The 27,138-nt window shown below is 42.8% G+C and overlaps 1 protein-coding gene across 1 annotated transcript in view; it reads right to left on the bottom strand.

Annotated features, from left to right (window-relative positions):
- LAMC1 (laminin subunit gamma 1) overlaps positions 1-21,695 on the bottom strand; it is a 123,486-nt gene extending 101,791 nt beyond the window's left edge. The window contains exon 1 of the mRNA XM_055419128.2: positions 21,136-21,695. Within this exon, the coding sequence (XP_055275103.2) occupies positions 21,136-21,550 (415 nt within the window). The 5' untranslated portion in view covers positions 21,551-21,695. The remainder of the gene's footprint in view (positions 1-21,135) is intronic.
- Positions 21,696-27,138: the final 5,443 nt, after the last annotated feature.

Here is a 27,138-nt window from a genome sequence, read left to right on the forward strand (position 1 = left end):
TCATCACAGTAGAATACTACACAGGAATAAGAACAAAAAATGACAACTACATCTTAGAAATGTATTAAGTGATTACTAACAAAGTGCTGACGACTACATAAACCATTTTTATAAAGTTCAAAAACTAGCAAGACACTATCTAGAGATGATAAATGACTTTCTTTTAAAAGCAAGGAAATAAAACATAAAACCCAGAGTAGTGGATATCTATCTAGGTTGGGAAGGGTGGGCAGAAATGAACACAGAGAAGTGTTCCCTCTACTCCAGATTTCTGTGCATGGAAACAGAGCATCTGCTGTACAAACAACATAATTATCTATTTTGTCTTGCATTTAACTCTAAGTACAAAACACACAGCTGACCATCTGTATTTCAAAACAGACAAAACACACACAAAGAACTCCAGAGATGCTTCAGTTTGCCATTGGTGAGTACTTAAGGACCGCTAGCCTAGGTGACACCGGGATTTCCTCCTTGAGGAAAAATCCCTGGATTCACTGAATTTATAAGAATTTATAAGAAGTATTACACTGTAATAACTTTCAAATGACATGAAGAAGGAATTTCAACACCTACTTTATAGGACTTACTTTATCCTTAGAGAAACAGAAATTCTTAAAAGTTTCAGTCTGAGAAACTCTGCTCTCCTAAAAAAAGAAAGGTATTTAACTTGGCACTCTGGATCCTGGAAAGGAGCATAAGGCTTACTTAAAAAGAAACAAAATTATGGTTGGTCTCAGCTATTTTTTCAGGTCTCAAAAGAAAGTTCATTAGAACAAAAACACAAGTCTTCCATGACTACTATCCACGACAAGGATGATGTCTTAAATTTCGAGAAAACAGCTCTGTGGATTTTCTCCAAAGGTCAATAAACACACCTCTTCCAAACACTTCTTCACAAAGTCTGGACATATTTGCTGAATTTAGCCCTATGCTTCTCAATTTAGAAATGAATTTTCTGATTCATCAAGACAAAGAATATGCAAACACCTATGAACTTCATAAATCAAGTACCTAACTGAGTTGCTGACCCATAACTCCTGTTCTCAATGAGCTCGTATGAAGAAACAAAATAAGTACACATTTAAAAGATTCCATAACAAGATGGTATGCTCAAGTGACCAGTGAGTGATACAATAAGCACTACTGTCTCACATTTCTAGAATGTGGAAAATAATTTTTAAAGAACGCAATTTCCTTTCAAAAGAAAATGGAATGATAAAGCACAGAAGACAACATGATATATATTCAGGCAAGAGTGATGGCAAAGGACATTAAAGCAAATAAAAACAACGAGTCTAAGAAAAAGGAAAAAGGTGTCAATTCAAGGAGACCACAATCTTTCAGAAAGCAAAAACAAAGCTGAGAGAACCCTACAGGCAAAAGCAATCATTTATAACCATTTATAAGGCATTCCCAAATTGAGTAACTCTTCAAAGATTCCTAATGACTTTGCTTTCTTACCAACTTAAAACAACTGGACAGAAAGAAAAAAAGCTGTAAGTAGGTAGACAGGGAGGAAAATAAAGGGTGGAGAGAGCAAGGACACAGACATCATGGAAATCATGTGTTTCTGAGAACAAGAAGAAAATCAGAATTAACTTCCAATTCGAGAAGTATCTCAAGTGAAATGCTTTAAAGCAGCCACATACCTAACATAGGCACTGGAGATAAAACTGCATTTCTACAAAAAAACAAACAAAACAAACTACTTCTTTGAAACCTATGTTTAATGCTCTATTTGAAATTCTACTACTCTCACCATAATTTGGCTTCCCTAGTGGCTCAGATGGTAAAGAATCTGCCTGTGATGTGGGAGACTGGGCTTTGAACCCTGGGTCGGGAAGATCCCCTAGAGTAGGGGATGGCAACCCACTCAAGTATGCTTGCCTAGAGAATCCCACGGACAGAGGAGCCTGGTGGGCTACAATCCACGGAGTTGCAAAGAGTCGGACACAACTGAGCGACTGACACTTTCACTTCGCCATAATTTAATAACCCATTTACTCAAATTGTCTAAAAATACATCTGTTGAAATTCACCCTTTCAATGAAATAAAAGTTCCTGTTAAATGGACTTTATTAAATCATTTAGAAAATAACTGATTTATCAAATGTCTGTTGTGTGCCAAATTTTTACATAGTCTTTAGTAGTTCTATGATCAGTATCTGTGAAAGTGGTATAACTTATATGTAATCAAATGTATATGTAATCCATAATCCTTATACTTATATTATGGATTACTTATATGTAATCCATAATCCTTTATCTGTGATTCTAAATCCAAAAAATTCTAAATAGCAGAGGATTTTCATAACATCTGACAACATGACTTGAGCTACTATGAGGTCCTTATAGCCTTTCCGTTCCGTTCCGTCGCTTAGTCGTGTCCAACTCTTTGCAACCCCGTGGACTGTAGCCTACCAGGCTTCTCCGTTTAATCAGCCTTTAATTCATAAAATTATAAATACATTTCACTGCAGAGATTAGTGAAGTATTTGACTGGGGGGGGTACCACTATGGGTTTTATATCATACACATTGATTTTATTCAATTTACTACAATTCTGTAAGTCAGGGACCTGGCTCTAAGTCTCTGACCTAGTTAATGGTTAAAATACAGTTCCTACCCTCAGTGAACTCAACTCATATTGAAAGAAAAGATAAATACGCATTTAAAAACATCCCAGAACAAGACTGTATGTTCAAGTGACCAGTAAGCGGTACAAACAATAGGCTCTGTTTTATTATTTCTGGAGTGCTTGTTTCTGAAACACATCTGGATTTTAAAACAGTGTGATTCATCCATCATGACGGAAGGTAAACATGATCAGTATTGTCAAGTAAATCAAGACATAATGATCCTGCAAGGATGTGCTTCTCCTCCAAGATGAATGTGATACAGAGCCGATCAGTGCAAGTACCAGACACTACTATAGTGAGATCTCAAGGTCAAGATGGAACCATGAAAATAAAAACTGGTATCGCAGAATCAAATGAATTGTGCAGAGGTAGGGAGTGAATATGCCAGCAAATTTGGAAAACAGTGGCCACAGGACTGGAAAAGGTCAGTCTTCATTCCAATCCCAAAGAAAGGGAATGCCAAAGAATGCTCAAACTACCGCACAATTGCACTCATCTCACACGCTAGTAAGCCACTCCAGTACTCTTGCCTGGAAAATCCCATGGATGGAGGAGCCTGGTAGGCTGCAGTCCGTGGGGTCGCTAAGGGTCGGACACGGCTGGGCGACTTCACTTTCACACATTGGAGAAGGAAATGGCAACCCACTCCAGTGTTCTTGCCTGGAGAATCCCAGGGACGGGGGAGCCTGGTGGGCTTCCGTCTACGGGGTCACACAGAGTCGGACACGACTGAAGTGACTTATTAGCAGCAGCAGCAGCACACGCTAGTAAAGTCATGCTCAAAATTCTCCAAGCCAGGCTTCAGCAATACATGAACTGTGAACTCCCAGATGTTCAGGCAGGTTTTAGGAAAGGCAGAGGCACCAGAGATCAAATTGCCAACATCCGCTGGATCATTGAAAAAGCAAGAGAGTTCCAGAAAAACATCTATTTCTGCTTCATTGACTATGCCAAACCCTTTGACTGTGTGGATCACAATAAACTGTGGAAAATTCTGAAAGAGATGGGAATACCAGACCACCTGACCTGCCTCTTGAGAAACCTGTATGCAGGTCAGGAAGCAACAGTTAGAACTGGACATGGAACAACAGACTGGTTCCAAATAGGAAAAGGAGTGCATCAAGGTTGTATATTGTCATCCTGCTTATTTAACTTATATGCAGAGTACATCATGAGGAACGCTGGGCTGGAAGAAGCACAAGCTGGAATCAAGATTGCAGGGAGAAATATCAATAACCTCAGATATGCAGATGATACTACCCTTATGGCAGAAAGTGAAGAGGAACTCAAAGGCCTCTTGATGAAAGTGAAAGAGGAGAGTGAAAAGGGTGGCTTGAAGCTCAACATTCAGAAAACTAAGATCATGGCATCTGGTCCCAACACTTCATGGGAAATAGATGGGGAAACAGTGGAAACAGTTTCAGACTTTATTTTTTGGGGCTCCAAAATCACTGCAGATACTGATTGCAGCCATGAAATTAAAAGACGCTTACTCCTTGGAAGGAAAATTATGACCAATCTAGATAGCATATTAAAAAGCAGAGACATTACTTTGCCAACAAAGGTCCGTCTAGTCAAGGCTATGGTTTTTCCCGTGGCCATGTATGGATGTGAGAGTTGGACTGTGAAGAAAGCTGATCGCCGAAGAATTGATGCTTTTGAACTGTGGTGCTGGAGAAGACTCTTGAGAGTCCCTCGGACTGCAAGGAGATCCAACCAGTCCATTCGAAAGGAGATCAATCCTGGGTGTTCATTGGAAGGACTGATGCTGAAGCTGAAACTCCAATACTTTGGCCACCTGATGCGAAGAGTTGCCTCACTGGAAAGGGCTCTGATGCTGGAAAGGATTGGGGGCGGGAGGAGAAGGGGACGACAGAGAATGAGATGGCTGGATGGCATCACCAACTCGATGGTAAGAGTTTGAGTGAACTCCGGGAGTTGGTGATGGACAGGGAGGCCTGGCGTGCTGTGATTCATGGCGTCGCAAAGAGTCGGACACGACTGAGCAGCTGAACTGAAGGGAGTGAATGTTGCAACTGAGAAGAGCAGTACGAGCACGCACCCCTATCCTTCAGAGGCTCTTCTGAAGCCCTAGGGGTGTGAGGGTCTGCAGAGAAAGTGTCTGCTGATTTTTCTAAATCCACTTCCTAAAACTGCTAGCCACAGAATGGAATCTGCTGAAGAATGCACTTCAGGAAGACCAAAACTCAGTAAACAGAGGATTCCACAGCGCAGGACTGGCAGGCACAACACTACCTAATGTAAAGAGCCGACTCATTGGAAAGGACCCTGATGCCGGGAAAGACTGAGGGCAGGAGGAGAGGGGGGCTACAGAGGATGAGATGGTTGGATAGCATCACTGACTCAATGGACATGAGTTTGAGCAAACTCCAGAAGATAGTGAAGTACAGGGAAGCCTGGCGTGCTGCATTCCGTGAGGTTACAAAGAATCAGACACGACTTAGAAACTGAACAACAACAGGAGCAATGCCAGCCCCCTGCTCCCTGCCCTCCGTCACTGTAACAGATTTGTGGCTGGCTCAGATTTGGGCTGGTCTGCCCAACCAGACATTTCCCAGCCTCCAAAGCGTATAGGAGTGGCCAGGTGACCACGTGCTCTCAATGGCAGATGATGCAGTGATGTGGACTCTGTAGGGCCTTGGTCTTGAGCATTAAGCCTACACACCTCAGCTGTATCTTCCCTTTTGGAAAAAAGAGGTGCCTATGACCAGCTTCAACCACTCATGTGAAGACAGCACCCTGAGGAATTGCAGATTATGAAGAGGATAGGACCCTGGGCCCCAGAATGTTTGTGTGGATCACAGCTACCCTGCTGACCACTCAGGACCAGCACATGAAAGAGAAACCTCTGTTTCTTGAACAACTTTACTATCGCAGCTCTTCACTACTATAGCTCAGTCTTCACCAGACAACACTGGTGAGGGAGCTACCTCACGGGCCAGCCATTCCCCTCCACCTGAGCCAGTCTCAATCAGTTCAGTTCAGTTCACACTCTCAGTTGTTTCTGACTTTTTTGTGATGCGACCCCATGAATTGCAGCACGCCAGGCCTCCCTGTCCATCACCAGCTCCCGGAGTTCACCCAAACTCATGTCCATCGAGTCGGTGATGCCACCCGGCCATCTCATTCTCTGTCGTCCCTGTCTCCTCCCGCCCCCAATCCCTCCCAGCATCAGGGTCTTTTCCAATGCGTCAACTTTTTGCATGAAGTGGCCAAAGTATTGGAGTTTCAGCTTCAGCATCAGTCCTTCCAATGAACACCCAGGACTGGTCTCATTTAGGATGGACTGATTGGATCTCCTTGTAGTCCAAGGGACTCTCAAGAGTCTTCTCCAACGTCACAGTTCAAAAGCATCAATTCTTCGGCGTTCAGCTTTCTTCACAGTCCAACTCTCACATCCATACATGACCACTGGAAAAACCATAGCCTTGACTAGACGGACCTTGGTTGGCAAAGTAATGTCTCTGCTTTTTAATATGCTATCTAGATTGGTCACAACTTTCCTTCAATAACGCTATGTAAAAGGAAAACTCCATCTTGAGAAAAATCTAAACAAAATTACTATTTCTCTCTTTTATCTGCATTCTATGGCTGCAATCTCACAGAAACAGGAATTCTCTGCATTCTACAGCTGGTGCCTCACAGAAACAGGAATTCATTCATTCAACAAACTCTGGAGCACTTACTGCTATATGAAAGGTATTACGCAATTCACTAAGAAGAATACATAAGCCAAGGTAATAAAGAAGGTCAACACACCCCTCCTAGGGTCAGGTCCTCCATCTCACCCAGAAGTTAAGCTCCAGGTCTTCTTTTCTTCCCATCTCTAGCACCCTGCAGGGCCTTTTTTAAAAGTGAGTTATTAAAAATAAATAAATAAAAATAAAAAAATAAAAGTGAGTTATTTGTGGCTACATTGGTCTTTGCTGCTGCCCAAGGGCCTTCTCCAGTTGCAGTGAATGGGGGCTGCTCTCCATTTGTGGCACACAGGCTTACCACTGCAGCGGCTTCTCTTGTTTTGGAGCACGGGCTCCAGAGCACGCAGGCTTCAGCAGTTGCGGCTCATGGGCTCAGTAGTTGAATATAGGCTCTAGATGGAGGGCTCAGTTGCTCTGAGGCATGTAGGATCTTCCCAGACCAGGGATGGAACTGGGTGTCCCTGCACTGCAAAGTGAAAGTCACTCAGTCATGTTCAACTCTTTGCAACCCCACGGACTATACAGTCCACGGAATTCTCCAGGCCAGAATACTGGAGTGGGTAGCCCTTCCCTTCTCCAGGGGATCTTCCCAACCCAAGGATAGAACCCAGGTCTCCTGCATTGCAGGCGGATTCTTTACCAGCTGAGCCACAAGGGAAGCCCAACAATACTGGAGTGGGTATCCTATCCCTTCTCTAGCGGATCTTCCGGACCCAGGAATCGAACCAGGATCTCCTGCATTGCAGGTGGATTCTGTACCAACTAAGCTATCAGGGAAGCCCCTGCATTGCAAAGTGGACTCCTAACCCACTGGACCACCAGGGAAGCCCCCGCAGTGCTTTTTACGTAACAGACAATAAATATTCGTTAAGTAAATGAACTGAAAAATCAATAAATTCATCTTATCCTCAATGAATTCAGTCTAATGGGGGAAACCAAACAGTGCAATCTAGCACCTCTCGAATCACAGGCATGCAGTATGTTCAGTGATTTACAGAAATGAACAAATACATGGACACTGAACAACATGACAGAAAATGCTATGGAGGGGCAGGAAGAATTAGAGATCAAAATCTTTCCAGAGAAACTGAGATTTGCCATGAGTTCTGAAGGACAATTAGGAGTTAACCAAATAAACAAGGTAAGGAATCAAGAAGATGTAGCACCCATGCTGTCTGAACATGTTTACCAGGACCGGAACGTAAGGGCAGAGCTCCAAGCATACAACAAACATATCGAGTACTCCTTCAAATACCACTGCTTCCACTAATTAAGCCAAAAACAGAATTCTTTTCTTTAGCATCTGCATAACTCTACCTGCTTAATACAAACTGCTGTCAATGCAGAGCTACCCACCTCTTTAACATCCAGATTTAATTCTCACTTTTAAATCTAAAAAGAGAATTTATTTGACTAGTTCTAACAAGCCCTCCATCATATAATCAAAGAATCTCAAAGCTGGTAGGAATCTGAAAGGTCACCAGGTAAGTGGTCTGGGAATCATTTCATCAGCTACCATCAGTTCTTTGCAGTCACGTGGAATTTCTGATCTTTCTCTTACAGTGCTTTATATTGTGTCTCAGTGTGTTCATTGATATACACATGCTTGCTCTCCCACTAGACTACACAGTTTATATGTATAATCCACATCCTTCTTTATCTCATATTCTTTCCATGCTCAATAATCATAGGATCTGTAAAAGAATCTTCTTTTAATCCGATCCAATCCCATCAGGTCCCTCAGTCCCTGTCAAGTCCCAGTCATTTGCTTGTTCCTGTGTACGGCCTCACTGTTACCTCCAGGAAAGACGAGTTGTTGCGCCTTCTTTCCAAGACCCACAGAGTTTCCTGTTTGTTTTTTTCTTTATTTATTTTTGGCTACACTGGGTCTTCATTGCTGTATGCAGGCTTTCTCTCGCTGCAGCAGCAAGTGGGGGCGACTCTCTAGATGCTGGATGCAGGCTTCTCATTGCAGGGGCTTCTCTTGTTGTAGAACACAGGCTCGAGAGTGGGCGGGAGGGCCTCAGTACTTACAGCATGCAGGCTTAGTGGCCCTGCCGCATGTGGAATCTTTCCAGACCAGACCCGGGATCGAGCTTGTATACAATGCATTGGCAGGTGGATTCTTAACCACTGGACCACCAGGGAAGTTCTTCCTTCTGTTTTTAATGCCAATGATGCCACACTGCTTCTCTTTTACCTCCATTTCTATGTTACAGATTTTGGAGGCTGACTACTCCAAATGTCTGGGGGGGGAAATGAAACAAGTTCCAAATAAACCACCCGTTTTATAAGCTGCAGAATGTCCTTATCTCAGAAGTTGTCAGATTTTTCTCTGCAGACGTTTTAAGCCTAAAATCATCAATGGCCTTTCCCATATCACCTTCTGTTCTTCTGACAAGGTTACTGTGTTTCCTGGAGACTTCCTGTTTGAATAATCACACACTTGGGTGTCCTAACTCCCATGTGTCCATTATTCACCATAAAAGGGACCTGAGGAAGTCACCAGGCAGTTGAACATAAAATGATGTATGAACAAAAACAGCTGTGTGTTAGCAGGATGGACAAAAAGACAGCAGGGATCTAGACACTGCTGTGAATTTCAAAAACAAGGTCTATTTAGTCAGGCGTAGTTAAAAGGCTGCTGATTCAGAGCATTAGTGGCCCATTTCATAACTGAAAATCACTGGGGATGTGAAGAAGTCCTTTTACTTCCACAGAGTCACACCCCAACATCAGCCTTCCTAGCAGTCTCCTGTTTGGGAACAAAGCTTTCTCCTTTCTCTCACAGAAATGGCAAATCCAACTTAAAGTTTTCACAAAAAATTTAATACTTGTTTTGTTCCCCATTCCAAAGAACAGATCCCTCTTCCCCAAGGGGTTTTCCTATTTAAAAAAAAAACAAAACAGGAAAGCACAGATACACAAAGAAGAACATAGAAAAACAGCACAGAAAACAAGACTGCATTCTCCAAACATCTGGAAAGTTTGTTAATTTGCACAGTGTATCTTCGGGTACACTAGATTTACCACCCATGTCTTGGGCCAGGATGCAAGAACTTTAAAGTGGGCCTAAACTAAAACCAAGCTTTATCAGAACGGCCACAAAACGGAATGATCCCAATTGCACCAGGAACTGATGCTAACTTATTTCTTGGCAAGCAACAAAAATGCTGAAAACGGCAGTAAACAAACAAGCTTGAGCCTCTGAAGCGATCCTGATAAAGTAAACAAATTTTATTACAGCTGCATTACAGATGGGCCCACAAACTTTCATAATCTGTAGCAGAGTTGTAAGAATCTGGTATTCAACAGACTTTCTATCCCATGACTTATCTAAAATACTCACTAGAAATTCACAACTATGCACAGAGCCACTTTGAAAATTAATCCTAGATGCTCAAGCCCACAGAACATGACCCTTTTGCCACGAAGGGGCAACCACATGACCAAAGCAATTAAAGTATACAATTGCTCTTTTGGTTTCCAGCTGTCTCTCCCCCCAACAATGTTCACCTTTAGCCTCATTTCTCTTCTCACCTCCGAAAAAGAACACAACTCAACCGACAATTTCAGGATGCTCATCATTACCAAATCAGGATCTGACATTTAAATAAGAGTAATCTAAAAACAGTGGCACCGAAACAACAGAAGTCATCGTCCTGTCAGAACAAGGTCCATAAGAAGCAGGAACCACTAAGGGAAGAACAGCAACGCCAAAACACAGATAAGCTGCTAAACCAAGGCAACTACTAACTTCTTTGGTAAGAAGAAGTTAATTAAGCAAATTGAGCAAGGACCCATCCGTAAAACACATTTTCTTAACAGCTTAAACTTTCCTAAGTCTCTTTTCAATTCCAAAATTATTCTAGTTAGCCACATATTGAAAAGTCCAGAGATGCCAACATTCCAGAAAACTGAAGTTGTTTAGGACAGAGTCAGAAAACAAAATCCATTTCTAGATCTAATCACTTCGCGTTGCCAAGCTACTATAACGGAGTCCTCAGTAAGTGTTAGTCGCTCAGTCCTCAGTAGTTGGTGACAGTAAGATGACCTCAGACTTTTAAAACATCTGGGCAAACCATTCCTGCCTCTAACCAGGATCTTTGTTGCCAGAGCAGGAAAACATCACTTCCCAGTCCCTGCCTATTGCACAGAGAGTGCAACAGAAGCTGTTCAACTCATTTTCAACAAGCTGTCATGACCCCTTTTTCAAAAACTATGAAGCTCTTCTCTCGGAAATACTGAACATCCTTTTATTCTCTTTGAAGACAGCTGATGGAGAAACCCGTTTATGCTTCTGTATTTTCCCAACTGGAAAAAGGGGTGGGGCATTTTAAGCCCAATACACAGACTATAATGCAGCAATGAGTGCCATCCTTTTCATAAGAAATGTGAATTTAAAAATCACCAGTCACTGGATGTAATGCCTGTGTCACAGCAATGTGTACAAAGCAGGTCTATAAAGAAAGCAGGACTGTGATTAAGTAATACTTCATCTTAGTAGAAGTGGAGGTAGTATGTTTGTGGGGGAGAAATACAAAATTCAAGTGGGAAATATAACCCCCTTCTTCAGAGAGAAAGCAACAAAAAATTAAGGGATCTAGGAATTCCCTGACTGAACCTTAGCTCACGAGTGCTCTGGGAAACCTAAAGAGATAAACACAGAATGACAGATAGATACACAGATAAGACAGATTACATAGACAGAGTTGTAGATTTATCAACTAACATTTATAGCAATCAAGGTGAAGGGAGTCACTTTTGAGCTTGAAAGAGGAAACAGTGACAAAGAAATCTCCCAGGACCACAGCAGTTATTTATCAATCAATAAAAGGTGGTTAGACCTATTCAGTTAGCAAACACGAATAACAAAAAAGCCACAATGTAAGAGAGTTGACTTGAAGCAGAGGAAATGAAATAGAAACTGGAGATGGCCCTGACAGACTTATCTTTAAAGATGTCAGATAGAGTAAGCAACTGAACTAACTCAGCCATTCTCTACAACCAGAAAGGAGTCATGGATAAGGTAGAAAGGAGATAAGGTAGCGTTCCCCAACCACCCTTCAGGAAACGGGGTACGTGGTACACTTTTCCTATCAGCAGACACTGACAAAACACAGGATCTCATTCTGAAATTCAATAAATTCCTTACAAATTCCTAGAAGTGTTAACAGCTAAATATAAAGCTAGTACAAGCACCCAAAACCTAGTATTTTTCCATTGCTAACAATCCTCTGTTCTTCGCAAGTAAGTGCAAAGATCCTTTTTAAAGAAACAATCCAAATCCAGAGCTCAAGCAGAGATCTGTTAGAGAAACCAGGCTCAGTACTCCCATTTGGTGTACTTTCATTTCACTGCCCAGTTAAAAGGTCCTCTTCAGCTCTCCATCACGTACCAGGCTTGTTCTAACACAGCAAGGTGGCAAGAGCACAGTGTATCCACAGCAGATCTGAATGCCAACCTAAACTCAACCTGCTCCACCTCAGAGCAGTCACCAGTCATCTTTTATTACTATCCATAGGGGTAACTAACCAAATCCTTACTTGGTTAAAGGCAGTGATGAGAAGAGCAAAGAGAACTGCTCACCCCGCACACCTGACCACACTCCACTTCCTGAGACTTACTATGAAGCTCAACTGAACGCTTTTCTGAACCTACTCTGTGGGTACGTCAGTTAAAATCAGCTGACACCTAAATGAAGATCAGCTGGTTGGCTTGTTCGTCCTTTCATTCAAAAAAACATTTCTTAATGCCTATTAATGCCAGCAACTGCTGGTGGCATAAAAAGACGGCAAGAGAAACAGAGTTTAGATTAAGTCTCACATTCTGTGCTCTATTTTAAACCAAAATCACCTATATATTTTTTGTATTTTAAAAGACTGAAATGTTTCTTAATTCTTTTTTCTAATTTGAATAATTCACATACAATGAAGTGCACAAATAGTAAATGTATGGCTCCGAATCTATATATATGTATACACCTATGTAATCTCCATGCAACTCAAGATACAGAATGTAAAGTGAGAAATATAATGGAGAAAAAGAAAACCTGATCATTGGTCATGTCTCTGAAAACACTGAAGGCATCTCTATAGTCACTGCCATGGGCAATCATTCTTCATGTACACTGTGATTTATCATCACGAACAAAATTCATTGAGTCCCTAACTCTACACAGGACCACTTGTATTTTTTACTTCAAAAAACTTTTTTAAAAAAGTGAAGGGGGCTGATTCTGAATTTTTACTTTCAAAAACTTGCAAAACAGAAAGAAGATAAAATAACAGAAATCAAAAAAAGATGATACAGCAAAAATCCAATGTTGACTGCAATATAATTGGAAGCAGCCATGCAGCTGGAAACAAAGAGTAAAAGCAGGGAGCTGAGGGAATATACAACTCCTAAGTTTTAAAAGAAATAATGTAAATCCCCTAATTCATCTCCCAGCCTTGCCACAAGAGATCCGAGAGCACCACTGTCTAAGAAAGAGATAAGTCTGCTTTATTTTATTCATGAGTATGTAGCTGCATAGGGCACCAGGCTGCCTGGACCCAGTTATTTTAGGCTGGCCCCCCTGGAAGAGTCCATGGAAAGAAAGGCAGATGTACTTAATTAGTGTCACCACAGTCTGGCACAAAACTCTAAAACCTCAGCAACATTTCTATAAATGAGTTTTCTGCTAACCCCTTTTAGCAAGCTGTCCATTTTAGGCCTGAATGAGCAACATCTAACTTTATCATTTTATAAAAAAGGCGAGGTTTGCAAATCTTAGCAAAGCCCTCTTACAAATCTTAGAGCAAGAAATTTAGGCAAAGCAATAGACCTAGCACACAGTCATCCTGAAATTTTACCCTTTGAAATGACAGTTTAAAATAAGGGACAGATTCACAATCTCTTATTTTTAACAATCTCCTCCGGAATTTTGGACAGTAAAAATAAACAAACAGCTCTGCTCTAAACTTTGACACTTTCCCCTAAAACTCAAACAGAACAGCAGCAGAGCTGTCAATTTCGTACAGCTGGAAACAAGAACCAAGGAAAGAAGCATCTGTTGGTTTTGCTGTGTGTTAACTCTAGACAAATAAGTGGTTATTATTCATCTGTCTAACCACTTTAATGTGGTTCTTCACTATCCTGCAGAAAAGGCATGCCTCAGTATGCCTGTATTCCAACTGTACCCCAATGAGTTAAATAAACTAAAAATGCCACACACAATAAGCAAATAAAGATATTTCACTGCAACCCTTCACCACAACTGCTTAATAATAGCCTTTTAGAGTCCATTTCAACAATAGACATGTGAATACATATTTTAAAATAAAGTTTATGTCTATTTCTAAAGAAAAAATACATAATATTAACATTAAAATTTCAGCAACAGTCACAAGGGAGATTAAATCTGGGCATGTAGTTTACTCATATAAAATTTATCCAGCTAACTTTAAATCATATAAAAGTCTAATTTTTGCCCCCAAAAAAGGACAATCACAGATCTTTCAATTTTGCATCAGTTCCACACCCAACTTAGTACTTTTCTTTAAAGCTACAGAAATAAAACCACTATGGACCATATTAACAGTAGCATAGATCTCAAGAAAACGAAGAGATGGCACTGATAAATTCAAGTTCAAAAGGGTTACTGAGAAGAATGTAAGTTAATGTGGACTGTCTGGGGGCTTCTCATAGTTCAAGCATTCATTTATTTACTCGCTTTTCACATACCTATTGAACACTATGCCAGACAGACTGTTAAGCACTGAAGATATAAACCCTTCAGCCTCCCTCCAAACGGTGAACTAACTGAACGCTCACTGTGTGTGCACCTTTAACCTAAAAGCTTATCATGTAACACTGAATGTCTCCGTCTAAAGCAGAGGTCACCAAACTCATGCTGTAGAGGGTCAGACAGGAAACATTTTGGGCTCTGTGGGCTAGGACATATTGACACACTCAACTCTGCCTTTGCAGTGCAGAAGTATCCAGAGACAATACGTTAATAAATGAGCTTGACTATGTTTCAAAGGAATTTTACAGATACTAAATCTGGAATTTCATATAACTTTCATGAGTCATAAAATATTTTTCTTCTTTTGATTTTTTCAACCAATTAAAGATTTAAAAACTGTTCTCAGCTCATGGCCCATACAAAAATAGGTGGCAGCCAAGAGCTGGATTTAGCATGTGGGCTATAATTCGCCTGCCCACACTCAGGAGAGAGACCTAGGACTCCACATCTAAGCCACAAGTTCCAGGAGGTCAGGGCAATGTCCAATGAATCATTATACACCCAGGAATCTGTATGGTGCTGAGGCATAGCAAGCAATTAACTAACCTTATATTCAACTAAACTAAAAACATAAATCTCCAACCCGGCCTTCAAAAATCTCCTGGTCTAGAAGTGGAGAAAAGTAAAGAAACAAGACAATGCCATGTGATAAGTGCTGTGGTAGATACCTACAGGGTGGTGGGAGTGGAAGACCTAATCCAGGCCAGGGAGTAGGACGGAAAGGGATAAGAGAAACAAACTGGGGACGGGTTCCTAAAGGTGGTGACACCTGGGAGAAGTGTCCCAAACCAGAGAAGGAACCCTCTTAGCACACGAAATGACAAAAGATAAGTCTAGACGTTTAATAAGGTCCAGATCCTAAAGTACCTTATACAGCATGACATGCTGTCTGGACTTTATCTTCAAGGCTTGAGGAACCACTGCAGAAATTTTTAGGTACAATATAACATCAACAGATTTGCATTTTAGAACCAGTGCTCAGTCCCAAGCAATGGCTGCCCAAATAGAAAGAGCAAAACTGGAGGCAGAAAGACCACCAAATTAGTTAGCAAGCTGCTGCAGTAATTAAGGTAGAATTCCATGGGGAGCTACAGTAAAGCAAGATAAAGATAAGGATCCAAGAGACATGATGACTGGATACAGGAAGTGAAAGTGGAGTCTTGGTCAGACTGCAGTAAGGATCGGTGGGAAAGAAAGTGATGGAGTTACAGCTGCCCAGAGACTTTCAGCAGTGGATGCTATCCGCTGGCCAAACAGTAATCTTTACTGGCATCTATAAAGCACGGTCTTTGGCAAAAGAATGGATGAGAGTCTCAGGGCTAAACAGTAATTTAGCTGTATCTTCATTTCATTAAGATACAGCTTTGAACTGGATAAGATAATAAGGAATGAATTTAGTTTTGGACATGACCTCTGGACATCCCAAACTGACCATGTCCAACCTGGAGAAGAAACTGTCCTGAAAATGTGAATTTAGAATCCACTGATTTGCCAACAGTAATGAAAGCCTTGAGATTAAGAGAAGTTCATTCAGAAAGAGTAACATAAAAAAAAAAAAAAGAAATTCAGAAACGTAAGTGGAAAGGGAACAGAGGCAGGAGAAGGAAAACAAAGGGAATTTGGTATCTCTGAATCAGTCTATACATGAACTTGTATTTTAAAATTGCCCTGGAATAAACTAGTCATTCTTTTGAGATATCTGTTAGAGGAGCTAAGTCTTAGAGGAGCTAATAAGGAGCTATTATGTTCAGTCAGTTCAGTCGCTCAGTCGTGTCCGACTCTCCGTGACCCCATGAATCACAGCACGCCAGGCCTCCCTGTCCATCACCAACTCCCGGAGTTCACTCAAACTCATGTCCATCGAGTAGGTGATGCCATCCAGCCATCTCATTCTCCGCCGTCCCCATCTCCTCCCACCCCCAATCCCTCCTAGCATCAGACTCTTTTCCAGTGAGTCAACTTGTCGCATGAGGTGGCCCTGAGTCAAAAACCTACCTCCACTGTAATTTTTGGCAAATCACAACCTCAGGCTCCTCATCTTTGCCTTCCCTCAATGAGTTATGAAAATCTAATCAATAGCTGACTGGATGCTTTAAAAGACTACAAAGGCACTCCTGATTTAGCACTGTAACGGCATTACATCTGGGTATGAAAATTCCAAATGAAAGTAACTGAAAGTGCTAGCTGTTCAGTTGTGTCTGACTCCTTGCAACCCCATGGACTACAGCTCGTCAGGCTCCTCGGTCCATGGAATTCTCCAGACAAGAATACTAGAGTGGGTTGCCATCCCCTTCTCCAAGGGATTTTTCTGACCCAAGGATCGAACCCGAGTCTCCTGCATGGCAGGCAGATTCTTTACCGTCTGAGTCATCAGGGAAGCCAAAATTCCATCTAACCAAGTATAAACTTCTGAAGAATGGGCCCTCAATCTTCTACACCCTTCTGTCAGGTACTGCACCATGCATTTAGTAGGTATTTTAAATATGTTTGCAGAATATTTGGAAGTAATGTGAGAATGTAGGCACAAGGCTGAGGAGTGAACAGCAAAAGGCATATCTGACTTCCTAAGAGAATTTAGAATTGAAATGGTCAAGCTTTGTCCCTCCCGCAAATGCAGTCAATGACAAAATCATGGGTAGAAGGGAGCTTACAGCTCCAGAATTTTCTCCTAATGTGTAAATTGTTTTTCTGAATACTCTAGAAACATGAAGAAAGTATTTGGAGAAAAAGCAGTGAATTGTAGAATAGGAAACCAGCCAACAGCAACTTTATAAAAAGTGTTCACCAACTGCTGGCCATTAAAGAAGAGCTCCTTAACTTCTCAAGTTGAAACCTGCAAAATGTAAATCAGGCCTTTGTGAGACAAACTAAAATAGTGTCCCCTCAGGGTACACAAATACCACAGTGAAGTCACCAGAGTTCTGACAGAGTCAGAACCTACCTTGCAAAGATTTTCTTGGGGAATAATAATTGCCATTTTCTTCTGTTAAATATACACTAAGGGACCAAACAGAATAAAGTGCAATATCCTTCCTTATATAGCGATTATTCTAACTTAGACACCAAAAAAGAGTATCTTAGATACAGCTTAAAAGCATCATTTAATCACTGCTTGTTCCTGAAACTTATAGTAAGCTTGAACACCAATCTGATCTTGGTGTAAATTTTAGGAGTTCCATAAACTTTGACAGAGTTGGTTTTATAAGCACTCTTTTCCTTAATATAATTGTTTTTAGAATGAGGGAAAGGTACCCTCCTCCAAGATCAAGACCCAGTTTGCCAAGTTTTCACCTACAAATGACTACCAAGTTAAACAGGTTGTTTAATCAAAGGCAAGTTCTCAGCTACAATCTTACTATCAACTACTCTGCTGAAAAGGATAAAACTCACTATAACTTATAAAACCCAAAAGCTAAACTTGAAAAAAGTATTGGAATAATTCATATAAAAGTCAGGAGAGAAGATCCAGAAGTTGAAGGTAAACTAAGAAAAACTTTTTAGAAAAGGGTGCCTTGCCGAGATTTCTCTTCACAACAGGCAGAAAATTGGTTCTGAATCCCACAGCGACTGTAACTCATTATATCTAAGGATACATTACACCCTGCACCCTGGATTACTGTATGTGGTGCTTAAGAGATGGCTGCTTTCAGAATCAGTGATTATTTTCCTGGCTTTCGTACAAGTGACGGTAATGGTACAACCATCTAATTTGTACCTGCCATCTATTAAAATATGCCTCACCACCCAAAAAAAGGACCAGTTAAAATGATCATGTAATTGTACATACATGTGTATGCATGAAAAGTTTCTGGAAGGTTACAAAAGAAATTGTGAGCAACAGTCTCCAGGGCAACTTAGCAACTGGAGGTGAAAAACACACTAGTGATTATACTGTTTTAATTCATTATGTCATGTTTCACTTTTACAGTAAAAAAAAGAAAAATGACTTAGGATCAGTGGCAAAGTATGTATATTTCTTGTGACTACTTAAGTGAGAACTGACTTTGCTTATTTTAAAGTTTACTGTGTTTAAAGTTCAACGGAAAGCTAGAAAAGTTCAACATTAAAAGGAAAGCTAGAAAAGTGGTGGCCAGACCTAGTTTTTTCACACTGCTCCCGTAGAGTTTCACATGCTCTGTAAGGGCAGAGCACAATATGCATCACTTGTTTAAGGGTATGTGAAATCTGAACTGGATGGGAGATTTAATAGATGCACAAACAGTCATGGTCCTTGAATTCATGGGAAATAATTAGTTAGCTAGAGCCCATGGAGTAACTGGAGTTAGGGAGTGAATACACTGAATATAAAATACATAAAATCCTGTCTATCTGCCATAAGTCAGAGATCACAATATGCATGAATATATATATCCTTGTCATTAAAAAAGAGATGGGAGAGAGAGAGAGATTGAGACATCTAACCCCACTACACACAAATCTCCCTCCCCTTCCAAGAACAAGTACAATAAGTTCTTGTCAAGTTTTTTAGATATTCTCCACCTAAAATGCTTAAAGAAAATGTTTTTACAGCACTTAAGTATGAAAACTATTTTAGGTAACTTTTTACTTAGAAGTTTTAAATCTACAGTTTTATGAACTTCATTTAGCAAAAATGTTACCAAAAACTGAAGAACTTTTCAGCAAAACAAGTTCAAGCATATATAACATTTTCAGAGAAAAAAAGTCTTTCGAGCATTCAATCACTAGGACCCAAAGTTCATGTATCCATCGCGCAGGAGTAGCAACCTAACTTGACAGATACTGTCTTACCAAACACATTATCTTTGTGACAGAGAAGTAATCACTGAGTAATCTAACTTCCTACACCATCACCTGAAATAACCTTTCACTACATAGTGATCAAGGGCTTCCCAGGTGGCTCAATGGTAAAGAATCTGCCTGTCAATGCAGGAGAATGGGGTTTGATCCCTGGGTCGGAAAGATCCCCTGGAGAAGGAAATGACAACCCACTCCAGTATTCATGCCTGGGAAATCCCTTGGACAGAAGAGCCTGGCAGGCTATGGCCCATGGAGTTGCAGAGTTGGACACGACTTAGTGACTCAACAACAATAGATGCAATGCTCACAGCAGAAAATTCAGAAGGTCCAGACTGTCAGCCCTATCTTTATCTACATAAGAGATTCTTATGTAGAAGTTTTCAAATGAATCTCAGGCATGTGAGACATCAAGGCCATGATTTTGCTTCGAAATGTTTAATATTTCAAAACAGATGAAATAAGACTTTGTGGGGATTCAAAATTCAACACAGAAACTTTAACAAAACAAAAATAAGTGGATAAAAATTTCAAAAATAATTCTGACCAACTTTAAAAATATAACACTTAGGAGAAAGAGCTAAGAGCAGCCCCACAAGATCTTGGGAGGCCCTTGGTCTCTTGCAGAATCTTCGGAAAGGCACCTGTTCCAACATACGGTTTAGCTCCATATGTTACCAATACCTTTGAAAAACTGAACTGTTTACTTCTTCCATCTCTGAAAAACGGGTGCCTCAGAGTTCCAGTTTATAAACGTATTTTTGAAAAGTTTCATCTTCCTAATGATTTGTCTACAAATAAAATATTTACTACAAAAGTGCTAAACACTGCTTTTCTAAAACTTACTCCACACACAGTAATTTAACTTCACTTAAGTACTTTCTCTGGAATCTTGACACTTACATAAAACTTAATGTACCAAAGAGCAATGGAAAGAAAAATACAAAACCACAACCAAAAGAACCATGTGCCCATCAAATAGTTCCTTTCAAAGATTCCCCAAATCATGTTTCCAGCCTTACAGAACTATCCTGATTTGACAGAAGAATGGCTTGGCACCCTGTTCTCTCTGGAAGTTCATTACTACCAGCTACCAATAAAATCATGGCTTTCAACCTAACTCAGGCTGAAGCTCTACAGGTCAAATGTCAGTTTCTTATGCATATGTTACTCTGCTAAACACAATGAAGAATCACTCAGCTTGTTTGTATATTCCAATGATGACGAAAAACTGACCCAGATCAAACATGACTTTTCATACAATTCTTTTGAGATAAACACGTCCATCCTCGTCTACCACCCAGCGATGAAGTTTTCTATACATCCCTTTCCTGATTTCTAAAAGGTCACTCACACACGCTTCTACACTTGCCTTGAATCAAAGCAAAAGGGAAGGCGGTGAGGAGAGCCTTTTTACTCACGGACCAAACTTCACCCAATAGTTGCAGTGGGTGCAGATACTTCCTTTTGTATCTGAGATTTTGTATTGAGATTAGAAGTGAAATCGCTTTGTGGCCCTTCATTAAAGATGAACAACTTTCAAGAACAGTAACTTTAAAAGTGAACTTCTATTTTAATTACACGCAGGCAACAGTGGTAGAGAAGGAAATGGCAACCCACTCCAGTGTTCGTGCCTGGAGAATCCCAGGGACAGAGGAGCCTGTTGGGCTGCCGTCTATGGGGTCACAAAGAGTCGGACACGACTGAAGTGACTTAGCAGCAGCAGCAACAGTGGTAGTAAAGGCACTTGCTCCCTTCAAACCCCCTTAACCTTTCCTCTCTAGCGTATTCAGCAGAGCAAACAGCAATCACCCTCAACCCCGGAGAGAAAGACTTTTTAAACAAGGTAAAAGTGCTTAAGGTGGACAAGGAGAGGGGGCCGAGGAAGGTTTCTGATTCATGCTTCAGGAAAGAGGGACCAAAGAAGCCGAAATGGCGAATAATCTAAGGAAGGAAAAGCCGGCTAAGTTAGAAGAGGAAAGCAGACAGAGAGATGCTGGCGGGAAGCATCTTGGCTCGCGAGAAGTTAGGTGTTAGATCTAGCGTAGAAGTTGGAGAAGGGAATTTCTGTGTGGCCCAGGCTGGGGAGCAGACAGCCAGCACGCGGCTGTTCGGGCCCCTGTCCAGGCTGGACCAGGGGGTGAAGGTGGCCCGGGAGCCGGGCTGCGGGCAAAGCAGCAGCAGGGCACACGGGGCTGTCACTGCTTACCCAGATGCAGAGTGAGGTTGATGGAGTTGGGGTACTGCACCCCGGCCAGCATGGTCTGGCTCTGCCACCAGGTGGTGTCGGCCTGGTTGTTGTAGTCGGTCAGGAAGGCTGCCCCGTGCTGCAGGTGGGGCTGCCCGGCGTCGCACAGGTGACAGGACTTGGTGACCCCGGTCACCCCGGTCTGCACGCAGTACTCCTCGGGCGGAGTCCCGCACGTGTTGGTGGCCACCACGGTCACGTTGAAGGCGGCGTTGACGAACTCGGGCATGCAGCGCTGCGGCCGCCCGCCCTCGTCCGTGCACTCGTCCATGGCTGCCCGGGCGCAGCCGGCCGCGGCGGCCGCCAGCACGGCCAACACCGGCCAGACGCGGCCCCGCGGCCGCAGCGCCGCCGCGGCCCGGTCGCTGCCCCTCATCCCGCCGCCCCCGCGCTGGGCCACGGCAAAGGCCAGGGCGTGGGTGCGTTCCTCTCGCCCGGCGGCGTCCCTCGGAGGCCGCTCCGCGCGGGTTCAGCCGCGGGGCCCAGTGACCGGGCTCTCCGGACGCGCGGTGGCGGCGGCTGCGGCACCGGAGAAACGGGCGGGTGGGCGCCCCGGGCGAGAACCGCGCGGCTGGCTGAGCGCGGCTCCGCGCTCACCTCTCCCCGACCCGGGACACAGCCAGCAACTCGCTGCAGACCCCCGACTTCCGAGCGCGTGCCCGCGCGCGCGCGCGCGCCCCCGGGGAGGAAGGAGCTCGGGGGTGGGGTCGGCACGGTGGGGTGGGGTCCGGCCGAGGAGGAAGCCCAACCCCGGCGTCCTCTCAGCCGCTCCCGGGCCCTCCGCGCGCGCCGTGGACTGCGCGTCCGCCCCGGAGACTCGCGGCGGCACCTCGCGCTCGAGCCCGCGGCGCGCGGTCGGCGGGGGAGGGGCCTGGAGGGGCGCGGGGTGGGCGGGGTCGGGCGAGGGGGCGGGGCGGCGGGGCGGTGCATGCCGGGAGGGCGGTGGAGGCCCGGGAGAGCCGGCACCCGGCCGGGAGAGGGACCGCAGGGTCCCCTGACGCCAGTCCCCAGGAAGGCTGGGGGCGGGGGCAACGGAGGGGTCTTATAGGGGCGGCGCCGGAGGGGCGCTGGACGGTCGGAGTTGGCCCTTGGGCCCCGAGCGGTCTGGGCCGCGGTAGCTCGGGTCCCAGCCACGCCAGGTGTCCGTCCTGGTGTCCAGCGGGCCGCGCCCCGGGGCGGGGACCTTAGGGACCCGACATCGCGGAGGGAGGTGGGGTGTCCGCCCTCCCCCGCCCAGCTCCTCGCCGCGGGGCCGCCCCGGGAATGGCCTGTGCTGCTCGCGGCCGCCTCCAGGGCTGTCCGAGCAGAGTTCCCGGGGTGTCAGGAGACTGACACGGTCCCCGGAGATTAAAGAGCCGGATCGCAGCATCAGAATGAGTTTTCTGAAGTGATTTCCTGCCTCTGAATTAAAGCCTAGCCGGTGGTTTTTAACAGGGGCGAGGAAGGAAGTGAGAAGGCTGGGAATGGAATGGCATTTTTTTCCCCTGGGTATGCAGCAGACCCACTGCGAAATTCTTCCACTGTGTTGTTTATGTTCCCCAGCTTGCCTTTAAAAGACTCGAAAGGATCTGGGATCTGACATCCTCCTTTTCGGGCCTGCTGAGTCACGGAATATTCTCCTTGCCAGAATGACTCAGTTCACAGAACCTCAGCCAGAAGATCATGAGGTTTAGCCCGAAATCAGAACCTGGGCACCTACTCGGTACTGATGCGACGCGCACAGACGCAGAGGGAGGGCACTGTAAACGTGGATGGATCACTTTTGGCGTCCCGGAGCAAAGTGGGGTGTACGCGGTGGATGCTCCTGAGACAGATTTTTTTTTTTTTTAACCTTACAAGATCTTAACAGTAATAAATGCACTGCGGCGGGGGCGGGAGCGGAGAATATCTAGTTTTGTACCCAGAAGTCACGTTAAGAGAGAGATGGTGGAGATACAAAATGACGAAATAAGTGTTCATTAGGTTACTATGGTAGGGGTCAGAGTTAACTCTAGGAGTACCTTAAGAGTGATGGTTTTGGGGAGAGGAGCGGGTTAGGGGACTTGTCAGAATGGTGAGCTTGTGTCGCAGATACATGGATCGCTTATATTGTTAATTTATTTGATGAGGTGGGTGGAGATTAGGCGTGACTCAGAAGCCTGTAACTCCTCATCCCTTGGCATCTGCTCTTTGGTTGAAGAAGGTTGTGGATCTGTGGGTACAATGTTTTTTCATCCCTTCATGTTTGAGTCAGAAGCAAAATATATTCATTTATACCTAGAGGGGGTGATATTCTCTCTCAGTCCTTGATTGTTCTTGAGAACAAGCAAGGACATAAAAGACAAAGATAAGGACATTAGTTTGTAAATAAAGCTACAGATAATTTTAATAACTATATTTAAATACATATTTTAGTACATTTGCCTTATAAATTTTCAGTATTTTATTAGATATTGGCAAACCAGTGGATCTCCTTTTGTTTACTGCCAAGTCGAAATAGTTGAAGAAATGGAAAACCCAAAATCTATGAATCAACAGAAATGCTTTCTTGTCACTGCTTCCTTTTGGGTTCTAATGTCCAAGGGTAACTAAAGCTATTACTTATGCTTATCTACCCCACAGTTTCATTACCAGAACCTCATCTGGTATTTGTAAAGCACATAAAGAGACTCTGAATTGATTTCTGAATTCTGTTGCTCATCATGAGAGTGTGACAAGGACGTATATCTGTTTTGAAGAGAGATAAAAATGTAACCAGCCAGTCTGTGCTTGATGATAAAAAAAATTTTTTGCTCCATTGTTTGACTCCTGATTCAAACAAGCCAATGATTAAAAGGAAAAAAAATTAAGACAATTTGAGAAATTTAAATGCTAACTAGATCTTTGATGATAACAAATCAAGTATTTTAAGTACCTAGAGATTCCACTGCTGACTAAATAGACTTGGTATTTTTTTTAAGTGAAAATGTTTGAGATTTTATTTTACTTCAAGCTGGCCTGTTTTTTCAAAGAATTTCTGAGTCCTTAATTCATGTTCTTAGCTGCTTGGAAACTTCATTATCTCTGGTAAACAAATGTGGTGTTCAGAAGAAAAATGTGACAATGTGGGAGAAATGGTTTCAGATCCCTCAAGAGATGATCGCCAGTGCCTCTATACTGTGAGAATGGTAGGATGAGGGAAGGTAGTCATTTACTGTACAGAGGAAAGAGCTCCAAAAATAATTTTTTTAATTCCACTTAGAACTTCAGAGAACAGAGATTTCCCCCATCAGGATCTGTGTAATTAGTTTCAAGGACGGATGCTGATTCCCCTGACTCGGGCCACTGCAGATGCCTGAACATGCCCACCCCTAGCATGGTGAAGAGAGTGATGTGAAAACCTTGGAGTTTAGGAAAATCAGTTCTCCAAGGAAAGAGGTTGCCGTTGCCAGAAGAGGGCAGGTTATAAGGCAGGAAAAAACCCCAGATGCCCATTGCATCAAGACTGACACTATGTGATATATATAATTAGAAAAATAATCGTAAAAGTTTGTATTGACCTTTGCAGATTGCAACTTGGCCCTTTTTTATCCTTTATAATTACCAGTGTGTTTATTTTTCCATCCCTTAGTCTTTCTGATTTCATTTCCCTATATTCTTTCCAAGTCTAGACATTACTCTATCTTTTTCAAAAATATTTTATTTATTTATTTGGCACCGAGTGTTAGTTGAGGCATGTGGGTATCTCATTTCCTGTGCTCTTGCTTAATCACTCAATCATGTCCAACTCTTTGCAACCCCATGGACTGTAGCCCTTCAGGCTCCTCTGTCCATGGGATTTTCCAGGCAAGAATACTGGAGTGGGTTGCCATTTCCTCCTCCAGGGGATCTTCCTGACATGGGGTGGAACCTGGGTCTCCTGTGTCTCCTGCATTGGCAAGCAGATTATTTACTGCTGAGCCACCTGGGAAACGGGGGTCAAACCCAAGCCTTCTGCATTGGGAGTGTGGAGTATTTGCCCTTGGACCACCAGGGAAGTCCCAAGCTTTATCTTTTATATTTACAATGCAACTTAAAGATAACAGTTACAACTAATAATATGATAGTGTTAGTTTGTATTTACATTCTGTTTTATACTTTTTAAAATGTAATAATTCCAAAGCAAGGAATAGTGATTATGTAGGGTTGAGGATAGGGAAGCCTGGTCGGCTACGGTCCATAGAGTCCCAAAGAGTCAGACATGACTGAAGCGACTTAGCACATAGCATACAGAAGACTGAGGACACTAAGGATCCAAGGGAATAGAGAGCCTGAACTTTCTGGATGTCTGTCCAATGCTATTTTCTTTCCTATTGTTTAAAGATCGTGGATGAGAAAAGGATAAAGAAAGCTTTCTCAAACTTCCAAGGTTTTGAGATTATCAAATGGGAATTTCTAATCACGTGAGAATTAACATGATACATTGGAAAAGACCCTGATGATGGGAAAGACTGAAGGCAAAAGGAGAAGGGGATGACAGCAGATGAGATGGTTCGCTGGCATCCCCAACTCAGTCGACATGAATTTCAGCAAATTTCTGGAGATAATGAAGGACAGGGAAGCCTGGCATGGTCACAAAGAGTTGGACACGACTAAGCAATTGAACAACAACAGCAGAAGAGAATTGCAATACCCCTCTCCAAAGTTACACTAACTACATGTGATTCTTCGTGTCAGGTCTATAGATCCTTTCTTGGTCCTTGGTACAAGTCCAAGCATAACTAGATAAGCTATCATTGTGGCCAGGCTCAAGTGAAGTCAGGATTCCTCTTCTATGAGGTAAAGCCCATTCTTCTCATCCAACTCCACATACTCAGTTTAAGCCATCTTTACATTGTGATACTAGTTTTAAAAGGGAGAGGGTAAAAAATGAACGCATATCATAACCCACAAGATTTAAACTAGAATTTTCTTAATATAAAGACAATTTTTGAAAGAAATGTTTCCATAAGTTAGGAGCAAAGTTGAACTCCTCCCCTACCCAAAATCTTTCCCATCAAAGGAACAGAAAATTTCACATCTCAAAAGTTTTATTATTCTGCCAACCAGATATTGAATGCATCCTACTATAGAGAATAGAGAGAGAAATAAGCTTTTATTGGGCCTTCTCTAGTGGTCCAGTGGTCCAGACTTCACCTTCCAATGCAGGGGGTACAGGTTCGATCCCTGGTTAGGGAACTAAGATTCCACATGCCTCAGGGCCAAAAAACCAAAACATAAAACAAGGGAATATTGTAACAAATTTAATAAAAACTTTTTAAAAATAAGCTATGCGTTTGACTGTGTGGATCACAATAAACTGTGGAAAATTCTGAAAGAGATGGGAATACCAGACCACCTGACCTGCTTCTTGAGAAACCTGTATGCAGGTCAGGAAGCAACAGTTAGAACTGGACATGGAACAACAGACTGGTTCCAAATAGGAAAAGGAGTACGTCAAGGCTGTATGTTGTCACCCTGCTTATTTAATTTATATGCAGAGTACATCATGAGAAACGCTGGGCTGGAGGAAGCACAAGCTGGAATCAAAATTGCTGGGAGAAATATCAATAACCTCAGATATGCAGATGACACCACATATGGCAGAAAGTGAAGAAGAACTAAAGACTCTCTTGATGAAAGTGAAAGAGGAGAGTGAAAAAGTTGGCTTAAAGCTCAACATTCAGAAAACAAAGATCATGGCATCCGGTCCCATCACTTCATGGGAAATAGATGGGGAAACAGTGGACACAGTGGCTGAGTTTATATTTTTCTGGGCTCCAAAATCACTGCAGATGCTGATTGCAGCCATGAAATTAAAAGACGCTTACTCCTTGGAAGGAAAGTTATGACCAACCTACATAGCATATTAAAAAGCAGAGAAATTACTTTGCCAACAAAGGTCCATCTAGTCAAGACTATGGTTTTACCCGTGGTCATGTATGGATGTGAGAGTCGGACTGTGAAGAAACCTGATCACCGAAGAAT

Source organism: Moschus berezovskii, chromosome 17 (assembly GCF_049115385.1).
Source record: "Moschus berezovskii isolate FMDL1 chromosome 17, NW_MosBer_1.0, whole genome shotgun sequence".
Classification (NCBI taxonomy): domain Eukaryota; kingdom Metazoa; phylum Chordata; class Mammalia; order Artiodactyla; family Moschidae; genus Moschus; species Moschus berezovskii.